Source organism: Dendrobates tinctorius, unplaced genomic scaffold (genome assembly GCF_039654945.1).
Source record: "Dendrobates tinctorius isolate UK_male_01 unplaced genomic scaffold, ASM3965494v1 ptg000043l, whole genome shotgun sequence".
NCBI classification, from domain to species: Eukaryota; Metazoa; Chordata; class Amphibia; order Anura; family Dendrobatidae; genus Dendrobates; species Dendrobates tinctorius.
Genome location: NW_027361711.1, coordinates 2,084,147 through 2,106,977, shown reverse-complemented (window position 1 = coordinate 2,106,977; position 22,831 = coordinate 2,084,147). Strand labels below are relative to the sequence as shown.

General features: G+C 42.5%; 1 protein-coding gene across 2 annotated transcripts in view; it reads right to left on the bottom strand.

The window, feature by feature from the left end:
* Positions 1-1,639: 1,639 nt before the first annotated feature.
* The window catches only part of NT5DC3 (5'-nucleotidase domain containing 3), a 96,726-nt gene continuing 75,534 nt past the window's right edge, over positions 1,640-22,831 (bottom strand). For both annotated transcript variants that reach the window (XM_073575157.1, XM_073575158.1), the window contains exons 10-14: positions 22,053-22,134; positions 21,873-21,959; positions 15,873-16,013; positions 6,178-6,242; positions 1,640-4,250 (exon numbers count right to left, since the gene is read on the bottom strand). In XM_073575157.1, coding sequence (XP_073431258.1) covers positions 3,989-4,250; positions 6,178-6,242; positions 15,873-16,013; positions 21,873-21,959; positions 22,053-22,134 — 637 coding nt within the window. In that variant the 3' untranslated portion in view covers positions 1,640-3,988. The remainder of the gene's footprint in view (positions 4,251-6,177; positions 6,243-15,872; positions 16,014-21,872; positions 21,960-22,052; positions 22,135-22,831) is intronic.

Below are 22,831 nucleotides of genomic sequence, written 5' to 3'. Positions count from 1 at the left end.
TTTATGAAAAAGTTTGATTCAGGTACCATATCTGCACCCAAATTTGAACAGCATTGCAAACAGGGACCCGGACTTTTGAGCTAGAAAATCTCTCTCCTCCCGGACTTCCACCAGAAGTCAGACCATTGCAACGGACTTTGGGTAGAAGATTGGATTTTCCAGAATTGCGCTGGCTTCTTTCAGTGTTTTTTGGCAGAGTTTAATCTGGTCTATTTTTAAGGCAGATTAATGGATTGCATCTTGTGATGAACCCTCCATGTTTGCGCTCCTGAAGTCCTCTCTTAATAGTAGACTTACAGTAGATACGGAGACACCTACTTCCTGGAGAGTGTTCTTCACTTAGGTGCATGTTGTGAAAGGGTTTTCCTTCACCATGGAAAGGATTCTGCAATCAGCCACCACTGTTGTGTTCCATGGATGTTCAAGCCTCTTTGCGTTCCCAAGCTCACCAGTGTCCTTTGTTTCTTTATTTTTTTATTTTGCAAAGTCCACCAAACTGTAAATTTGGCCACTCTTAACATGTCTGCTGTTCTCCAATGGATTTAAATTCCATTGAGAACTCTTGAACGCATGTTTTTACCTGCTTAATTGATTATGGATTTACACGGGAATAGCCCATGCAACCTATTAAAGACATAATTGTCCAATTACCTTTGGTCCATTTGAAAAGACACAGCTACATATTAAAGAACTGTAATTCCTAAACACTTACCAATTAGGATGTGGATACCCTCAAATTAAAGCAGAGTCGGCACTTTACCAAAACATATTCAAGACATTAATGACTGTATATAACTGATATTAAACAGCTAAAATGCCAAAACTTAGGTACAGAAATATTTGAACATTGAATTTGCATGTCCATTACGTTATATACATTGTATCAATGTTTACATACATTATAGAATGATCAGGGTTTGTCTCTAAAAGCCTATAAAGTGCACTGTCTTAAGTAAATAAGAAATTGCTCAATTCACTTGTATTGAGTGAGGTTGGCACATAACTATGTATGCAAATTGCATACTTGCAGTCACTTGACCACCCGCTCCCAGCAGCAGTATACACAGTGTGCAGTGCATGTGCTGTGAGGATTCAAATATCTGCACTCAGTAGGATTGCAGCCTGGACAACTGCATTACACTCCACTGTTCAGCTTCCAGATTACACACTTAGGGCTCATACTCACGTGCGAGGAACTCGGACGAGTCTCGCATGTCAATACCTGGCTCTGCCACCGGCACTCAGGAGCGGAACGTGCGGCTCCATGTATTGCTATGCAGCTGAACGCTCTGATCCGAGTGCCAGCGGTAGTGCCAGGTATTGAGACGCGAGACTCATCCGAGTTTCTCGCATGTGAGTATGAGCCCTAAGCTTTACTTCAGAATGCACATTTTCCGCATTGATTGACCATCACTGAGTACATTTTACTGACAGCTGGGCCACACCATTAGAAATTTCATACTGAGCAATTATCAAATAAGTACTGTATTTCTATTTCTTTAGCCAACAAAGGCCATATTTCCGATATACAAAAATAGTTGTAAAAAAACGATAAAAGATAAAGCGATTAGGCATACTAAACCCCTATACCATTTTGTACCCTACAGCAAATCAATAAAACATTTAGATGCAAAAGGTATTATGCTTCTAAAATCACTTTTATTAAAACAGAAATATGAACTCCCACATATATAGTACAGTAAGTATTACATCGTTTCATCATTTTACCTGTCATAAATAGACATTCCACGGGATCATACTGAAATACATTGTGTAAATTACCTGGTGCCATTTATAAATACTCTAAAGCAGCTACGTACTATAAAATGTACAATAAGGCAACAAAATCTATTTACAGTCCTACAGTTGCGGCTATACTGCTCTTCTCTACATTAATGTATTGTGGAAAAAGCTGCAAATCTACCATACCATTAGTTTACCTTCTGCAGTGTAAATATACTTCAATCTGTATCTGACCACACACAAAAGAAAAATCGGTGTACTGTCAGAAAAAAACAACACTAAAAAGACTGAAATGTCACACCACACAAAGAATGGAGTTTGTATTTAGATTCTGCAGTATTACCAGAGACTGCTTTTTAAATAAATTTTAAAAAAAAAAAAATCCACAAACAAAACTCTCCCTCTTCATAGCCTGTTCCTATTTGTCTTGGAGTTTTTTTTATCTGCTTGGCTGTAAAAAAAGAATTGTGTGGTCGAGTAGAAAACTGCATATATTTATAAAAAAAAAAAAAAAAACACAACAAAAACATCCAAGCAATAGTTCGTGGTACATTCACACATCCAGTTTTGTCAGCGCCCACTTTATTAATCTGAAGGAGTCATGAAGGGGGTCTGGTCATTTTTACACAAATCTTAATAGAAGGAGAACCGATTTGTTACAGGCACAAATGTCAGACCTTACACTACTCCCCCCTTAATGTTGGGTTGATTGGAACAATCAAAAACAAATGACCTATTGGGAAAGAACTGAACTAGCTGGCTGCCATAGTGTGAATGTACACTATACCCTCTACTAGGAGATATAGACTATGCGTGGTCTGATGATAAAGATACATGTTCGCCACACTGCTAATATAACAATCAGGTAACTTACTTTACACTGTAGCACAACTCCAAAGAGCTTGAGAACTAAAAGCGTCAGAATACAGGGGTAACTGTACATATCTAATTTCACAGAACAGAAAAAAAAAAAGTGTACCATTTCTATTACATGATACGGATAACAACAAACATGCAGGATCTAGGTGTTTGCCATGTCAAAATACTTAGAAAATGTAGTGACGTTCACATACATTGTAGAGCCCAACAAAACAATTCTAAGACAAGTACATAGCGCAGCAAAAATCAACAAAATATCTTCTATTTTACAAAGCAAAGCGCTGGGTCACAGTAGTGTGTAAACAGAACTCTATGGAGAACCTAAAGGCCCCGTCACACACAGCGATCTGGCTAGCGAGATCGCTGATTTTGTGATGCCACAGCGATCTCGCTGTGTGTGACGGGGATCAGCGACCGGCCCCCCTGCCGGTTATCGCTGATTGTGCAGCATCGGTCTGGGCCGTTTTTCGATCGCTGGTCTCCCACTGCCCAGCACGCATCGCTGCGTGTGGCAGCGAGAGACCAGCGATCAGTGACGCTGGTTTCTAATGTAAACATTGGGTATCCAGGAGCCGCGCGACTCCTGGAAACTGGCGTACTCCTGGATACCCGATGTTTACCTTGGAAACCAGCATGTATGCCGATTTCCAAGGTAAACATGGGTTTCCAGGAGTCGCGCGGCTCCTGGATACCCAATGTTTACATTAGAAACCAGCGTCCAGCGTTGCTGGTCCTGATCGCTGGGGATGTCTATGTGACAGCTCACCAGCGACCAGCCTAATGATGTCCCAGCGATCCCATCATGTCGGATCGTTGGTGGGATCGCTGGAACATCTTTATTTGTAATGGGGGCTTAAGCCACTAGCAACAAAGAGTAGCGGTCAGTACAGAGTATGAGTGAACTAGGGGGAAACTTCGGAGAATGGGCTGGGTGTGTGGGCACAGTGATCGCTGATACAGTTGGCCACTCCTTACAACTCCGCTATGTCAAACTGTTTTTAAGGCAAGCTACATAGGTTATAAATTTAATGAACATGATTTACTTTGCTAATGTTTTAAAAGCATACAAAATTAGCCACTGTAAAACAAATCTTAATAAAACACATTTCCAAACTACTAAAACTCAATATACAATTGTAAAAATAGCTGCATCATGAAGAGAACCATAAAAAAGGAATCACTCTCACTCAGATGGCCCAACATAAAAACAATGTACGCATTCATGTTCAGTCCTACATACACTTGTCATTGTGCATGCCATAAACAGCTGGGAAAATAGAGTGGGTTACAGTCAGCCACATAAAATGACTTCTAAAAGCTCCATTTAAGCCATAACTGAGCACAACTGGAGACTAAGCAGATGGACTCATTTTAGCTGAGCAATTTCCTGTAAGAATGGGATACCAAAGGTGCCAGGGTACTGCTGATCAGACCAGACCGGAACTTCGTGCTGTAGTGGCGTTCTTTTTGGATAAAAAGTGTGATGCAGGTTATAGTTCAGTAAGCAGCTTAAGGATTCCATGTAAATATCAGCAAAACGAGACAGGCGCCTCAAGAAGTAGGTTGGATTATGATCCGTCCGAAATATGCTACCAAAACGAGGGTTGAAGATTTTTCGTGCCATGTCCCTAATGTGAAGGGAACAAATCACAGATATTAGACTGCAGAAAAAGCATTTGTCGCATTCGTTTAAAAGTATTGTTCAGTTAGAACAAGTTCTCACGTTTCTATAGGACCCTTGCCGATTGCCAGAATGGAGGACTGCTATCCCAGTTATAATGGAGCGACCATACTGGTGCTCGACCTCTGCTCCATTTATTCTCTATGGGACTGCTGGAGAACGCCAAATACAGCGCACCCGCAGTTTTATAGAGAACGAATGGAGTTAACCATTTTAACGGATGAAAGTGTTCCATTCTGGTGATCTGGAGCACCACCAGCGGACAGACTGCTACCAATCCAGAAGTTAGCAACTATCTTATAGATGGATGATGACGTGTGTCAAACGGACAACCGCTGTACCCAACATCTCTATGCTGAATAGTAAGAAATGGTGATAAACACCTCCCCATATATGTGAACTTACATTTTGGAGAAACACAGGAATCTCATATGTTGCCACTCCTCCAAATTTCTTCTAACTGCTGATGTCTGATTAAGATTGCGATTTACTGTATTAAGGTACTGTCACACTTAGCGATGTACCAGCGATCCTGACCAGCGATATGACGCGGTCAGGATCGCTGGTACATCGCTAGATGGTCGCTAGTGAGCTGCCACACAGGCAGATCTCACCAGCGACATCGCTGGGGACGGGGATCGCTACTTACCTGTCACACCAGGCGATCCTGCGTCCTCCCGCCCGCGTCCATGCGTCGCTCGTCGTCACAGCAGGAAGCGCCGCAGAAAGCTGACGACGAGAAACGGTCCAGGACGTTCTCGCGCGATCAGCGATAACCAGCGGGGGAGCCGGTCGTAGGTAAGTATCAGACACAGCGATATCGCTAGCAATATCGCTATAACGTCACAAGTTATAGCGATATTGCTAGCGATATCGCTTAGTGTGACATGCCCTTAATTCAGACTATAAGACACATTTTTCTAACAAGAAAAACTTCCTGTGGTTGAGGAGAATGCCGACACTGCGACCTTCCCGACCATAAAGAGCTGCTCTCTCCTCCTGTCTGACGCTGATCTAGGTGATCAATGCAGAGCAGGAGAGGAAGCTTACCAGGACCTGAACAGCAGCAGGACCTTCTGCACGAGTAATTCCAGGACCTTTCAGATCATGTGACTGATCACATAACTTTAAAAGGTGCTTGAGATAATCAAGTAGAAGATCCTGCAAAGGCTCCGCTGCTGCAGCCTCTGTACAGGTCCCAATCAGTAACTGCAGGATGTAGTAATATATAGTGTGTCTCTATGGGCACGTAGTGTGCTGGCAGCAGAGCTGTGTGTGTCTTTATGGGCATGCAGCAGAGCTGTGCATGTAAGTGTATATGTAGCAGAGCAGGGTTGTGTATAATACACACTAAACGATTTATTATTATCTCCCTATTCTACCTTAGTACAAAAAAAGGTACCAATGTCATTGTTTTTGGGATCAGTGTGCCATCCATTTCTTCCCCCAGTATGGCTTAAAAAAAAAAAAAGTCAGTCCCACAACTTCTCTTATACTTAGCAATGTTAAACCTGTACAGCACATGGACGGCACAGATGTCGTCCATGTGCTGTACATGTTTTCCATGGACCCATACGCTTGTATTGGCCCTTCTCACCCGTGCTGCTTGTAAGGACACGGACGTGTGCAGCACCTTAGATTATAATGGGTATGTGTAGCATCTGGGAAAAAAAACAGATGCCACACAAACATGTGAATTGGGCTAATGAGTACTTTCAAACTGAAATAAAAAATGAAATATCAGTACAAAACCATCCTAAAATGAATCAAGGAATAACTAGCTGCTAAAAAGGCCCAATTTTTAAAAAATGTACTATATATGAGGGTGAATGGAGCCTGAATCTGATCATCTGCGTCCAAGAAAAAAAAATTACCTCATTTCTTGCCTCTCTTTTATCCAATCACGCAAGACCATTTGTGACTCAGCATCTCTGTAAACCTATTTTAGAGACAGAATTTTGGGTTTATTTAAGCACATTTCCTTTTACACTGTTAAATGACTGTTCGGTAAGGTATGCCAGTGATATATATATATATATACACACACATACAAAGAACCAACAATATTACCATGTCTTTTTTTAACTGAGTAAATGGCTTAGTCCTTGTGTCAGACACACATCAATCTATGGAGCATCTTCTGAAAGCAAAATTTGTGTGCCATTTTCCTGAATGCAGGAAGGTCTCGAGAGCTCAAAAGACATGAAGAGAAGCCGTGACCTGTGCTTTCTCTGAAAGTTTGTATATACAGTTCCATGGTGGATTAAGAGGCTCTGACCACTAAATCACTATTAACAGTTATAAATGTAATGTCTTCCTATCCCCACATAGAGATGTGTTCCTTGCAAATCTGTGCTCTAATAGAAATAAAGCATAAAATGTAGAATAAAAAAAAAAAAAAAAAAAAAGGTAAAAAAGCCAGCCTTTCCTTAAAGAAGCCTTCCTCCTCCCATCAATGTTTTTCTCCTCTTAAAGGGAATCTGTCACCCTTTTTTTTTTTTTTTTTACTATGAGCTGCCGGCATTGACATCAGGGGCTTATCTACAGCATGCTGTAGATAAGCCCCCGATGTAACCTGAAAGATAAGGAAAACACATTAGATTATACTCACCGGAGGGGGCGGTCCGGTCCGATGGGTGTCGTGGTCCGGTCCGACGCCTCCCATCTTCATTCGATGCCGTCCTCTTCCCTTCCTGTCGTGGCTCGGCGCAGACCTCTCCGGGCGCCTGTGCACTGCAGGACTCTGCTCTGCCCTCAACAGGACAGAGCAGTGCGCCTGCGCCGGAGCCACTACAGGAAGGGAAGAAGAGGACAGCATCGTATGAAGATGGAAGGCGTCGGACCGGACCGCGACACCCATCGGACCGGACCGCCCCCTCCGGTGAGTATAATCTAACGTGTTTTCCTTAAATTTCAGGCTAAATCGGGGGCTTATCTACAGCATTAGAGAATGCAGTAGATAAGCCCCAGATGTCAATGCCGGCAGCTGATAATCAAAAAAAAAAAAAAAAAAGGTTGACAGAGTCCCTTTAATATATTGCAGTCATTATATTATATAGCACTGTGTACTTACAATTGCTCATTTTCCCTTTCTACCCAGCTAATTGTTCTGTTTTCCATTAGGTCTATAACATAAGCTGAATCCTTCTAAGCTCTATGTAGAGACAGGACGTCTCTTGCAATGACTCAGACAGGTATAAGAGTCCCTGGCAGGGTTTGGGGTAGATGGAGGGAGCAGCTGAATAAGGAGAGCAAGAGGGGAATGATTTTTGCAGGGAAAAGAGACTTCTTGTTTCTACAAAGAGAAAAAAATAAAAATAAAATAATTATCTGGGTAGAAAGGCAAACTGAGCAATTGTAAGTACTCAGGGCAATATGATGACTGCAATATATTAAAAGGAAAAAAACTTTGATTACAGGAATGCTTCTTTAAGAAGTACATACCTATCTGAATGGATACATTGCGAATTTTAGACATTTTGTGCAAAATGAACAGTTTTTTGTTTGGGCGTCAGGTGCTCACACATTTTTTATATTCATATCATTCAGAAAGTACAATTTTCCTAAACAGACTATTAAATCCTGTCACCAATTCTATCAGCAGGATTACCCCCTCCACAGGGGCTGACACTAACAGCTTGGGGCCCCTGTGCAAGAAGTGTGTCTGGGCCCTCCTCCTTTTATGGTGACAAAGCTACATAATAAGTTTTCAACCTGGACGGTGCCAAGATGTGTCCGTCCAGGTTGAAAACCACTGGTGACTGAACTGCTGCAAGCAAAGCATCAGTGACTAGCGGTGACATCACAGAGGCTGCATTCCCAGCCGGGCTGAACTTCAGTGACCTCACCGAGGTCACAGCAGTTCAGACCAGCTGGGAACAGAGCCTCAGTGACCGGACATAACCTCGATGATGTCACCACCGGTCTCTGAGGCTGTGCTCACAGCAGCTCATTCACCAGTGGTTTTCTTTTTTAAATCAGATTTTTGATAAACAGTTTTAACTAACAAAGTGAGACAAAGCACACACAGTTTTAACATACAGATTTGAGACAAACCTCTTATACACAACCCAACCCCCCCCATTATCAAATTATAACTAATGTAACCGTGGGTCCCTTAGAATGTGACCTATAAATGTATAGTAGAAAAAAAACAATTCTTAAGGGGGACAATATGAAACAAGATAAGACTTGTACAGCATAGAACTATGAACAGTCAGGCACATAGTACAAAATGAGCAATAGACATATTCAAGAAACCTATTCATAAAGCAAGAGATCAAATGGAACCAAGAGGGAATAAAGGGTACCATAATTAACGAAGCATAGGGAACAGATTCTCCAGCAGCAAAATTTGGGATGACCCGGGGTGTTAAGCCAGGGGCTCCAGATTTTATCAAATTTTCCGATAGCTTTTCTTTTAATATACACTCCTTTTTCCAGCGTTATAGAACTATTGGCTATTACTCCACCGTCGGGGGTGCAGATTGCTTCCAGTGCAAGGCAATAGTTTTCCATGCTATATATAAAATTCTAGCCATACCGATCACCAGCGGGTCTTCCACAGGAATATCCGGTATAATACCCGGCACACAGACCTTTGGATCAGGGAGCAATCTTGTACCATAAACTCTTGCCAACGTATTCAGAACATTATTCCAGAACCGTCCAAGCCGAGGACACTCCCAGAACATATGCATTAGGTTTGCATCAGGTAGGCTACATCGGGGGCAGCACAAGTCACTCCTTATCGCGATTTTATGCAAGAACGCAGGCGTTTTATATTTCCTATGTATTAGATACACCTGCGATAATCTCTGGGCCTCTGATAACGAAAGATAGGGCACTGAATTCAATACATAGTCCCATTGATCACCTGAGAGCTGGCTAACATCCTCCTCCCATCTAGCTTTGGTGCAAAGGGGGTACTTATTGTGGAATGCATTGAGAAGTATTCTCTAGATGGAGGAAATCAGTCCTCTTCTGGAGCCCAAGCCCCCCACCAACATTGTCAAGGGATTAGGATCTATACTAAGATCTCTAGCTTTGATTTGAGCTTCATACGCATGCAGGAGCTGTAAAAATCTGTAGAAAAACCTATGGGAAATGTCAAATTCAGTGCGCAGTTGTTCAAACTGTTTTAATGTATTTTTAGACTGAATGTGTGCCACCGTCGTCACCCCCTTCGCCTCCCAATCAGAGCACCCTTCTAAAGATAGAAATTCCAGGAGACTAGGATTATGCCACAATGGTGTAAACAAAGAGCAAGCAGAAACACTCAACAGGTGCTTTCCTCTGTCCCAAACCTTATAGATCATGGCCAGAGCTGGAGCTTGAGATAATTTGTTTCCTCCTCCCCGGGCATCTACCATATACATTGGTACTCTCCAGGGGCTATTCTGAATTGCCAGTCACCCATTTTTCTCCAGTGCACCACACTGATCTCAACCCTTCAGATAGTAGATCCAAGCATTCGGGATACATAGCCCCCCCATTTGTTTTTTCTCTTTGTAGGTACTCCAGACGGATTTGAGCCTGCTTTTTTTTCCAAAGTAATTGTCTGAATAACCTATGAGCCCTCTGAAAGCACCATGCCGGGATCCACACCGGGGAGTTGTGAAGTATATAGAGCAGTTGGGGCATTAAAACCATTTTGATGAGATTTCCTCTCCCAACAATTGATAGGGGAAGTCTACACCAGGGGTTTCAAACACACGGCCTGCATGCGGCCCCTGAGGCAGGCATCTGCGGCCCGCGGTGCACCACATGTCTCACTCCCTGAGGCAGGGGGGGAGGCACGCATTCAGGAGCGGCGATGGCATTGGCTGTTCTGTGTGCACACACTGCACAGGACCTGTGATGAGGTCACAGGAGGGGGAGGAGTCAGGGGTCACATGATCAGGGGCCTCAGTGTGTGCATGACGGACGGACGCTGCTGTCTGTGTGCTGGTTGTCATGGTACTGGATGAAGGTAAGTTTATGCGTGGGGTCAGGAGGGGTTTACAGGGTGGATGGAGCAGAGCCCTGTGTGTACGAGGTGTACGGAGCAGAGCCCTGTGTGTACGAGGTGTACGGAGCAGAGCCCTGTGTGTACGAGGTGTACGGAGCAGAGCCCTGTGTGTACGAGGTGTACGGAGCAGAGCCCTGTGTGTACGAGGTGTACAGAGCAGAGCCCTGTGTGTACGAGGTGTACAGAGCAGAGCCCTGTGTGTACGAGGTGTACGGAGCAGAGTCCGGTGTGTACGAGGTGTACGGAGCAGAGCCCTGTGTGTACGAGGTGTACGGAGCAGAGCCCTGTGTGTACGCGGTGTACGGAGCAGAGCCGCGTGTGTACGAGGTGTACGGAGCCGCGCGTGTACGGGGTGTATTGAGTTTGAAAGGAATGCGGCCCCCCAACTCAAATTTTTTTTTTTATGTGCGGCCCATTTACTCTGCCGAGTTTGAGACCCCTGGTCTACACCATGCATCAATTTTAGATACAAATCTAACAGGGGTGTCAGATTAAGAGGCACATAGTCAACAGGTTTAGCTGTAACACTGATCCCCAGATACTTAAATTCTGTTACCAGTTTAATATTGGTTTCCTCTAACCTCTGCGTGTCTACACACGGGTCTATAGGCATAAGTACCGATTTGTTGCAATTTATAAGGAGGCCCGACCACTTACCAAATTCCTCAAGGATAGCCATAACTGGTCTAATAGAGGAAGAGGCATCCCCCAGATACAGAAGCATATCGTCCGCATAGAGCGAGATGCGTTCCTCCATGTCCCCCACCCTAAATCCCCACACTTCCTTGGAGGCTCTAATACATGCTAAGGGTTCAATAGCGATGGCAAATAGGAGGGGCGACAGAGGACTTCCCTGTCTTGTTCCCATCGCCACCACCCCAGACAACTCACCATTGACCCTAATCCTAGCTGACGGACCATTATAGAGTAGCTTAATGAGGGCCAAGAACTTAGGGCCAAACCCCTTTCTTTCTAAAATCTTCCAAAGATAACTCCACTCAACCGTATCAAAGGCCTTGGCTGCGTCGAGCGATAGCACCGCCCTGGCCCCCCTCTCAGGAGAACTTAACTGCATATTGAGGAACAACCGACGCAAATTAATGGCAGTAATTTCCCCGGCATGAACCCCGACTGATCCTCATGAATGACCCCAGCAATAACCTTAGCCAGTCTGACCGAGAGAACTTTGGCAAGAATTTTAACATCCATCTGGAGTAGTGAAATGGGCCTGTAAGATTCAGAATGGAGGGGATTCTTACCCTGCTTAAGGATGACTACTATAATAGCCTCTAGCATGGACAGAGGGAGCTGACCCGTATCACTTGCAGATTGAAAGACTTTTAGCAGCAAAGGCAGTAAAACACTACTGAAGCGTTTGTAAAATTCACCAGGGATACCGTCCGACCCTGGGGCCTTCTCATGCAGAAACCCTGAAAGTGCATACTCTAGCTCCTCAATCGTCAGGGGCCTATCCAACGCCTCAACTGCCTGCTTAGAAAGTTTTGGAAGTTTTATCTTATGTCAAACTATCCCGTATATGTGAATACAGGACTAAGAAGAGATCCGAAGATAAATAAAAACAATTTTATTACATGCTTTTTTTAAAAAAAATACAACAAGAATAAAAAAGCAAAAATGCTGTATATGGGGACGCAAGAGCACACCTGTATAATAATCCTTGTAGGGCTTATAATAACAACAGTCCAAAAATATAAACATGAATCCAGGGAATTACATAATAATATTCATATGCAGACATACCATTATCCTCATAGCATATAAAAGTCAAAGAACAGTGTCCAACAAAAGCTAATATACAGCTGACAAGGAGCAGATAATGTTATCAAAGTGAATAAGCATAAAAATTACCCTGTAACATGAAGTTAAATAACTGACTGAAGTAATCAGAAAAATCTCCTAATCACATAAATAACATGGCCTGTATATTACAAAAAAATCCCCAAGTGCATGGTAACACAATAAATAGGGACTTCGGTGGGGAGGAACAGTCCTAAAATACCCCAAATCTAACTGCAATATTAATAAGTAATATAGCCGAAAGCTTGCATTAGGACATAATTACCTAAGGTAAACGGAGGTGCTTCTGGCGTCCCCTCACCCCGACGCGCGTCCGCTCCCGGAAGAAGCTGGCGGCGAAACGCGTGTCGGGGTGAAGGGACGCCAGGAGCACCTCCGTTTACCTTAGGTAATTATGTCCTAATGTAGGCTTTCGGCTATATTACTTATTAATATTGCAGAAACCTTCTCAGTTAGGCATGAATAAACAAAAGTCCAAATTGATAAAGACTTAAAATTGTTTTATTTAATTACGCAATAAAAGGAAAACCAAACAAATTGGACATAATACAATACCATAAAATGTCATAGTATAAGGATATAGTTACATAGTAAACACATGGTCCATGAATAAATATAGTGATCATAAAAAAATCCATCAGCAATCTAAAGTGCATATAGTAAGCAGACACAGGGTCTGAAAGCTCAAATAAAGTACATAGGAAATGTAATAAGATCATAGATACCCGTGATCAGTGGCTCAGTGTGTCTCCAGGAGGGAGATTAGGAGATTTTTCTGATTACTTCAGTCAGTTATTTAACTTCATGTTACAGGGTAATTTTTATGCTTATTCACTTTGATAACATTATCTGCTCCTTGTCAGCTGTATATTAGCATTTGTTGGACACTGTTCTTTGACTTTTATATGCTATGAGGATAATGGTATGTCTGCATATGAATATTATGTAATTCCCTGGATTCATATTTATATTTTTGGACTGTTTTATAATAATCCTTGTAGGGCTTATAATAACAGGTGTGCTCTTTGTGCCCCATATACGGCATTTTTGCTTTTTTATTCTTGTATTTTTTTTAAAAAAGCATGTAATAAAATTGTTTTTATTTATCTTGGGATCTCTTCTTAGTCCTGTATTCACATATACGGGATAGTTTGACATTGTTATATGAAGTGCCCTCAATTATTATTTGGACTTATGTTGATTTGAAGTTTTATCTTAGACAGAAATGTGTCCATTTCTCCCTCGCAAGGCGGGGCCCTAGAAGCATACAGTTCAGAATAGTACTTTTTAAACTCTGCTAAGATGTCATTATTATTATATATTTATTTAGCGCCATTTATTCCATGGCGCTTTAAAGGGGAAATATAGGCAAGTACAATAAACATGTGCAAGACAAGGGACACACAAGTACAGAAGGAGAGAGGACCCTGCCTGCGAGGGCTCACAGTCTACAGGGATAGGTGAGGATACACTAGGAGAGGGTAGAGCTGGTTGAGTGGTGGTTCAGTAGACCGAGGATCATTGCAGGCTGTAGCCTTGTCAGAACAGGTGGGTCTTCAGGTTCTTTTTGAAGGTTTCCGTTGTTGGTGAATGTCTGATGTGTTGTGGCAGAGAGTTACAGAGTATGGGGGAAGCATGGGAGAAGTCTTGTATGCGGTTGTGAGAAGAGATGAGGGGGGAGTAGAGAAGGAGATCTTGAGAGGATCGAAGGTTGCGTGTGGGTAGGTACCGGGAGACCATGTCACAGATGTATGGAGGAGACAGGTTGTGGATGGCTTTGTATGTCATGGTTAGGGTTCTGAACTTGAGCCTCTGGACAATAGGAAGCCACTGAAGGGCCTCACATAGGGGGGAGGCTGGGGAATACTGAGGAGACAGGTGGATTAGTCGGGCAGCAGAGTGTAGGATGGACTGGAGTGGTGCGAGTGCTGGAGGGGAGGCCAGAGAGTAGGAGGTTGCAGTAGTCAAGGCGGGAGATAAGGGCATGCACTAGTGTTTTTGTGGTTTCATGGTTGAGGAATGCGCGGATCCGGGAAATATTTTTGAGTTTGAGGCGGCAGGAGGAGGCAAGGGCTTGGATATGTGGTTTGAAAGAGAGGGCATTATCTGTGATAGTTACTCCCTCTGTATTATGTAAACTCGATATATGGGCCAAGCCCTCCTGTGCCTTAATAACAGAAGCCAATAGGTGTCCCGTACTTTCTCCCGCCTCAAAGAACTTCTGCTTATACAAAAAACGTTTATGCTCAGCTTTGTCAAGTAAATGGTCCGAGTATACCTTCTGAGCCTCCTCCCACTGCCTCCTACTGGAGTCTGATGGTGTAATAGTAAATTCAAGTTCATATTTATCTACCTCTTCACGGAGGAAGGATGTCAACCTTCTGGATTTGGACTTAAATTGGTACATTTCTTTTGAAAGAACAACCCCTCTACAAAAAGCCTTAAGAGCATCCCAGACAATGTTTAACGGGGCGGTGTCAATAATATGATGTAGATATTCCTTAATATACCCCTCTATAGTATTCCCATTAATCAGAAGAAGCCAATTTGGGTTTAGCTGCCATGGGGCCCAACTCCTCACTCCGTCAGCTCCCCATCTCAGCTGCAGTCTATTGGGTGAGTGGTCCAAAACACTTCTTGTTAAGTATTCGACCTCGGCCACCAGAGTCAGCATCAAATCAGAACCTATCGCCAAGTCAATTCTTGACGATGTGTGGTGGGATGAGGAGTAACAGGAATAGACTTTAAGTTTAGGATTTTTTAACCGCCAAATATCATGAAGACCCAACTCAGTAAGTGCAGCAGCCATTTTCGTGGGGGGTGGGGGGTTTGAGCTCTGATATATTACCTGAGTGGAAGTTATCCCAGAAGGGATGGAGGTAGTTGTTAAAGTCCCCCAACATTAGGACTTCACCAGTGGTTTTCAGCCTGGACGGACGCACACATCTTGGCACCATCCAGGTTGAAAACTGTTAATCCCCCCAGACATGGATTATGGTGTGGGACAGAAAGACGGACAGGTATGGTATATTGTTTTTTATTTTACTTTATTACAGGAGAACGAGGGCTTCGGTGGATTTAGGCGTTTAAATAAAAATGGAAAACTGTGTTTTGTTGTTGCAGCCCCTAGCTGTGAGTTTTGTCTGGCTGGTTATCAAAAATACAGGGGCACCAACGCAGTTTTTTTTTTTAAATTACCGTATTTATTTACAGCGCGCGAGTGGCAGATGAATACTCCCATCCGCCGCTCCTGCTCTCACTGTAATTAGCGGCTGTAGGTGTTGGATGATGGGAGCGGTTGTCCCATCAACTGACACCAGTGACCGGAGGTAAACTTTATACAGCGTGGGAGCCGCGTCTCTCTGACCAACGGGGATGAATTCGACGCCGATCAGAAGCGGCGTTTGCCACGCTGTCCTGCACATTACAGCGCAGCAAACACTGGAAGAGGGGTAGTCTTTATACTGCGAGTATATCCCAAACGCTATATTTTAACTGGAAAAGTTGTGAGTCGTCTTATACGCCCAGTCTTCTACGCTGAAAAATACGGTACTTTCTCAGTCTCCTCCGCACCTGTGCTGTGATTCGCTTCTGTGAGAGGAATACTGACTCTCGGCTCCCACTCGCAGCAGAGCGTCATTAGGATAGCGCATCCCACGCTCTCACATGAGAGAATCAACGGATGTCATATAGTAATGTGACCCCAGCCTAAGTAATATACCATTTACATTTTCCACATACCTGCATTCGTTCAAGTAAACCAGTTAAAGCTTGAAGCCAGGCCATAGTCTGAATATACTGAGATGTGTTCATGATGGTAAGTTCTGATTTCAGCTCAGGAATAATGGCTCCTGTTCTCCAGCCATGCTTTAATGTAAGGTCCTAAATGACAAGAAAGTTATGGTAGGAGCTTGTTTAGAATTGCTGAATTTAAAAGGTCATATTCACTAAAGAAACAATGGTAAGAAGAAAACATGTGGGCCAATATAAATGGTCTAGATGGACTACAATCAACAAATATCAATTGGTATTTAACCCCTCATTGACATATGATGAAATATGTCATATGTCAATTGCTGGTATATGGAGCAGGTTCAGGAGCCGAGCTCGCACCATACCCGGGAGATGCCAGCTGTGATACATAACTGGCATCTTGCTGAATTACCAGCGTCTGGCGTCATCTACGATGACGCCATTTACCCATCTTAATGCCGCTGTTAGTGACTACAGCATTTTAATAGTGCGATCGCTGGTAGCACGTGTACCGGCTCCCATCAGTTTTCTGTGATCTGATCACAGGGGGCCAATAATTTCTTGTGGCTTACCAAAGCCCAAAGCCCCCAGCACTGTCATCTTTAACTTCCTGTTAAGCTCAAATTTTGCTTCAATTGTTATTCATTTTTTTAATACAATTTGCATATTACTAACATGTCTCGATCAAGACTTTTCCTTACTGTTAATGCAATTTCGATGTTGATTAAAGTATTTTTCCCTTTAAAGACCCAGACATTTTTCATTTTTGCAAATTTGTTTTTTCTTTCCCTTGCTTTATATTGTGGGTGGAGTTAAATTATTTTGAATGTTTGAATGACCATATTCATTTTACGAAAAAAACATACTGAAAAAACAAAGATGCAACGGTCAGTTTTATTCAATTTTTTATTCGGCTTTCCTAGAGGACCCTCTACTTTAGTAGGACTACACCAAACATCTCTCGCTCACACTGGAGTGTAACACGGCCGCATGTTCTCTGATGTTTTATCAGATAGCACTCGGCCCAACGTTAGACTATAGGTCCGAATCGGCATGAGAAAAAAACAATTGAAGCATGCAGTGAGTGCATCAGATAATCGGCTCACACGCACCCATACAAGTCTATGGGTGTGTGTGAAACATCGGACTGCACTCAGATGACAGCCGTGTGCCGTCCAATATACGCGCACACAGACAATCTCCATCTTCTTCGCACTTGTGCTGCTATTTTCTCATGGTAGAGAATCAGATCACACTCGGATGACACTCTGAACAAACAGCAGGTGAAATAAGTATTTAACATAATCACCAATTTTGTAAGGTAAATATATATCTGAAGGTGCTATTGACATGAAATTCTCACCAGATGTCGGTAGCAAATCATTCAATCCACAAAGACTGTAACTTATTTATGGACATCTATGGGTTATGTGTAATAATGAGAAATGACATAGGGAAAAATATTTAACACATGAAGAAAAAGTAGCAAAAAGCTAAGGGAAGTCATGACACCAGCTGAAAGCTATCAGTAATTAGAAAACAATATGAGGGAGAAAAAAACCACACTAACAAAAACCACACACAAGAGAATTAATTGACAGCACCTCCAAACATCACACATTGACCTAACACTGGGAATTATAATCAGAACAGAAAACATAACAATCATGTGACGGGACACTGTACTTATATAGGCGGACCCGATATGGGACAAAAAAGAGGATGCTCCCAAACTGGGATTGTACACTGAAAACATGGAGCAAATGTCCAAAAGGTATTGTGTAAAAAGATTTGTTTTTCTTTTATTGAACTCACAGAAAAACATACATACATAGAAGCAACAAATAAATCGTTTACAGTGTTAGAGTAAAGATCAGGCAGATATAGGCATGCACACCATAACTATATTTGGGGGAGTTTGAATCAATAGAAAAGTGCATAGTGCTTATGTAAACCCAGAGGTCACTCAGAGGGGAACAAAGCTGCTTCATTATATGCCTTTGTTAAATATTGGATTTATTTTATACCCAACCCACCATGTCAGAGAAGACTCTTACCCATTGTCAGATGTGAATGATGCCATGCCACCAGCCCCAACGCGCGTTTTGTTTCGGCTTCCTCAGGGGAACAGTGAAGCTTGAACGCGGGAACATAATTGTGTGGGCCTGTTTTGCAACATAAGGCACTGGCAAACGTCATGTATTTGAAGGAAGAATGAATGGACAAATGTACCATTCTTGAAAATAAACCTGCTGCCATCTTACAGGATGATGAAACTGAAACAAGGCTGGACATTTCAGCAAAACAATGATCCCAAACACACAACCAAGGAAACTCACAATTGTTTTCAGAGAAAGAAAATAAAGCTGCTAGAAGGGCCCAGACAATCACATGACCAACATCTAACAGAAAATTTAAGAAAGGAACAAAAGCTCAGCGTTCATAGAAGTCAATGGGACAGTCAAGATTTGAAGAGAGTCTGTGTGTGCGCGCGCATGCGTGTGTGTATATGAATGGACCAAAAAATCACACCTGAGCAATGCATGTGACTAGTTTCTCCATACAGGAGGCAACTTAAAGCTGTCATCACCAAGAAGGGCTTCTGTACGAAGTATTACATACGTTTCAGTAAGCATGTTCAATACGGTTTCCCTGTGTCATTTCTCATTATTTCACATCATTTATGGACATCTATAGTTTGAACTTGTAGGTATTGAAAACGTCATGTACATATGCTTACACAAGCGTGCGCATGTGTGCCATACATTATAATATATTACTATATGGGTTGGACAAAATAATGGAAACACCTAACGTTTTGGCATCATAATCTTCGAACATGTTATAAACATGCAAACTGTGACTTATGGTAATGTCTTGTAGTTGATTATTTGTGTTATGTGATATGTGTATGTAAATTAACTGGTTGTTTTGCAGAATTGTAAGAACATTGATGAAAGCCTGATACCAATGGCAGACCTCTCGGATTTTCAAAGAGGCCAAATTGTTGGTGCTCGTATGGCAGGAGCAAGTGTAACAGAAAGTGCCTGAATGCTTGGTGTGTCAGAGGTACTGTCTCCAAAGTAATGACTGCGTTTGAAAGAGAAGGAAAAATGTCCACAGCAAAGCACAGGTCCGGCCGAAAGTCGAAGTTGACTGAGACCGTCGGACTCTAAAGCGAATTGTGAGAGAGGATCGCAAGACCAGGGCTCCGAAAATCACTGCTGAGCTCAATGAACACCTGCAGAACCCAGTTTCCACGAAAACTGTTCGTCGGGAGCTGCACAAATCTGGATTCCACGAAGAGCTGCAATTCGAAAACCGCTGCTCTCAATGACAAATGTTTCCAAGCATTTAGAGTGGTGTAGAAACCTCCAGAATTGGTCCCTCGAGCAGTGGAAACATGTGATATTCTCAGACGAATCATCGTTTACCCTATTTCTGACCTCCGGCCAAGTGTACGTTTGGAGACAGCCGAAAGAAGCATTCCATCCAGACTGCCTTCTCCCAACTGTAAAACATGGTGGAGGTTCTGTGATGATCTGGAGTGCTATTTCGTGGAGATCTGTCGGGCCAATGATATCCCTTCATGGAAGAATTAACAGCCGAGATTATTTAGTCATTTTGGGTGACCAAGTGCATCCTATGGTTCAAGCACTGTTCCCGGAGGGGGAACGCCATCTTTCAGGTTAATAATGCACCAATTCATACAGCTAGAATCGTTGAAGCATGGCACAAGGAACATTCTAATGAAGTTGAGCATCTCATCTGGCCCCCACAATCCCCAGACCTCAACATTATTGAGCATTTATGGTCGATTTTAGAGATTCAAGTTAGACATCGATTTCCGCCGCCATCGTCGCTCAAAGAACTGGAGGGTGTTTTAACTGGAGAATGGGCTACAATTCCTTTGGAAACAATTCACACCTTGTATGAATCCATACCTCGGAGAATTGAGGCTGTAATCGCCGCAAAAGGTGGACCTACATATATATATATATATATATACACACACACACACTCATATACACACATATACATACATGCACATATACAGTGGGGGAAAAAAAGTATTTAGTCAGTCAGCAATAGTGCAAGTTCCACCACTTAAAAAGATGAGAGGCGTCTGTAATTTACATCATAGGTAAACCTCAACTATGGGAGACAAACTGAGAAAAAAAAATCCAGAAAATCACATTGTCTGGTTTTTTTTCATTTTATTTGCATATTATGGTGGAAAATAAGTATTTGGTCAGAAACAAAATTTCATCTCAATACTTTGTTATATATCCTTTGTTGGCAATGACAGAGGTCAAACGTTTTCTGTAAGTCTTCACAAGGTTGCCACACACTGTTGTTGGTATGTTGGCCCATTCCTCCATGCAGATCTCCTCTAGAGCAGTGATGTTTTTGGCTTTTCGCTTGGCAACACGGACTTTCAACTCCCTCCAAAGGTTTTCTATAGGGTTGAGATCTGGAGACTGGCTAGGCCACTCCAGGACCTTGAAATGCTTCTTACGAAGCCACTCCTTCATTGCCCTGGCGGTGTGCTTTGGATCATTGTCATGTTGAAAGACCCAGCCACGTTTCATCTTCAATGCCCTTGCTGATGGAAGGAGGTTTGCACTCAAAATCTCACGATACATGGCCCCATTCATTCTTTCATGTACCCGGATCAGTCGTCCTGGCCCCTTTGCAGAGAAACAGCCCCAAAGCATGATGTTTCCACCACCATGCTTTACAGTAGGTATGGTGTTTGATGGATGCAACTCAGTATTCTTTTTCCTCCAAACACGACAAGTTGTGTTTCTACCAAACAGTTCCAGTTTGGTTTCATCAGACCATAGGGCATTCTCCCAAAACTCCTCTGGATCATCCAAATGCTCTCTAGCAAACTTCAAACGGGCCCGGACATGTACAGGCTTAAGCAGTGGGACACGTCTGGCACTGCAGGATCTGAGTCCATGGTGGCGTAGTGTGTTACTTATGGTAGGCCTTGTTACATTGGTCCCAGCTCTCTGCAGTTCATTCACTAGGTCCCCCCGCGTGGTTCTCGGATTTTTGCTCACCGTTCTTGTGATCATTCTGACCCCACGGGGTGGGATTTTGCGTGGAGCACCAGATCGAGGGAGATTATCAGTGGTCTTGTATGTCTTCCATTTTCTAATTATTGCTCCCACAGTTGATTTCTTCACTCCAAGCTGGTTGGCTATTGCAGATTCAGTCTTCCCAGCCTGGTGCAGGGCTACAATTTTGTTTCTGGTGTCCTTTGACAGCTCTTTGGTCTTCACCATAGTGGAGTTTGGAGTCAGACTGTTTGAGGGTGTGCACAGGTGTCTTTTTATACTGATAACAAGTTTAAACAGGTGCCATTACTACAGGTAATGAGTGGAGGAAAGAGGAGACTCTTAAAGAAGAAGTTACAGGTCTGTGAGAGCCAGAAATCTTGATTGCTTGTTTCTGACCAAATACATATTTTACACCATAATATGCAAATAAAATGAAAAAAAAACAGACAATGTGATTTTCTGGATTTTTTTTCTCTGTTTGTCTCCCATAGTTGAGGTCTACCTATGATGTAAATTACAGACGCCTCTCATCTTTTTAAGTGGTGGAACTTGCACTATTGCTGACTGACTAAATACTTTTTTTCCCCACTGTACATACACACACGTGAAGGAATTGAATATATGCCACTTTCAGAGACTGACCACAGCATTTAATTGATTAAAACTGCAGCCAAAAGGAGCAAATTCTAGTCACTGCAGTTTACAGGTAAATAGCATATATGCCATACAGCTGGAACTTGCTGGTATGAAGCTGGTTGAGCTCTTGAACCAGCTTCATATGTTCCTTAGTGACCAATGATGGAAGGGTCGCTAAAGGGCATGCAAATCAAACGCGTTATGGCAATTATCAAAACAGAACCTTGCAGATGCTGCACAGAGACACTTTTTATGTAGGTTTAGTAAATTAGATAGGTCTTACTGCCAGATCACTGTATATATGGTCACCAAAGTATAACACTTTTGATCCTCGCCAGCCAGTGAGCTTCAAAAATTCAAATAGGTTGCCCTATAGAAGAGAAAGGCAGAAAACCGTAAGAAGTTACTCTAGCATATACTCCAAGACGCTAAAACCACAATAAAATAAAGCTTCAAAACAAACCTGCTTGTATATCATCCCTTTTTCTAATTGGTGAATTTTATCCCACAGTAGAACACCTCGATTTGTAACCTTACGAAATGGTCTAGAGGAAGGGTAATAAAAAAAAAAAAAAAAAATTACCTTTGGGTTATAGCAACTTTACTCTACTAGTAGGAACGCTAAGTGCACGGCTGGCTTAAGGAAAAGTAGCTTAAAGAAACATACCAGATACAATACTAGATTTGTTGTACCATAATATATCTACCATCTACAGAAAATATATTTATAAAAAAAGGAATAAATAAAATCAGGTAACAGTGGAGTTATTATTGGGATTTTCCTAAATTGTTTGTGCCTTTAACATACTGTAAATAATTTTAGGTCCAAAGGCTACCATTGGCAGCTTGTCTGAAAACCTACAATCTAGATTAAACTCGTTAATGATGGGATTAGCTTTATAGAATTTAACGGGTTTAATCAATGCTATTGAGCAAGAAGCACAGTATGAAAGTCTGAATGACGCTGTGCCAAGCCTGGATTACAATTATGCTGTCGTGTAGATGCAAACTGATGCCTAGATTCAGTGAATGGGGCATTTGATGGCAATACTCCTATTTGAAGAGGAATTCGATCCAATATAACAACGCAACAAAGCTGGATTAGCTAAATGCAGGCCTCCAAAAAGGGACATTTGACAGGCACTCTTCAGGGATAGTCAAGCGCTGCGCTCAGCAGTCTCCAACACTCCTAATAAGAATAGCAGAGCAGAGGTGAACATGCTCGATTTCTGCTCCACACTA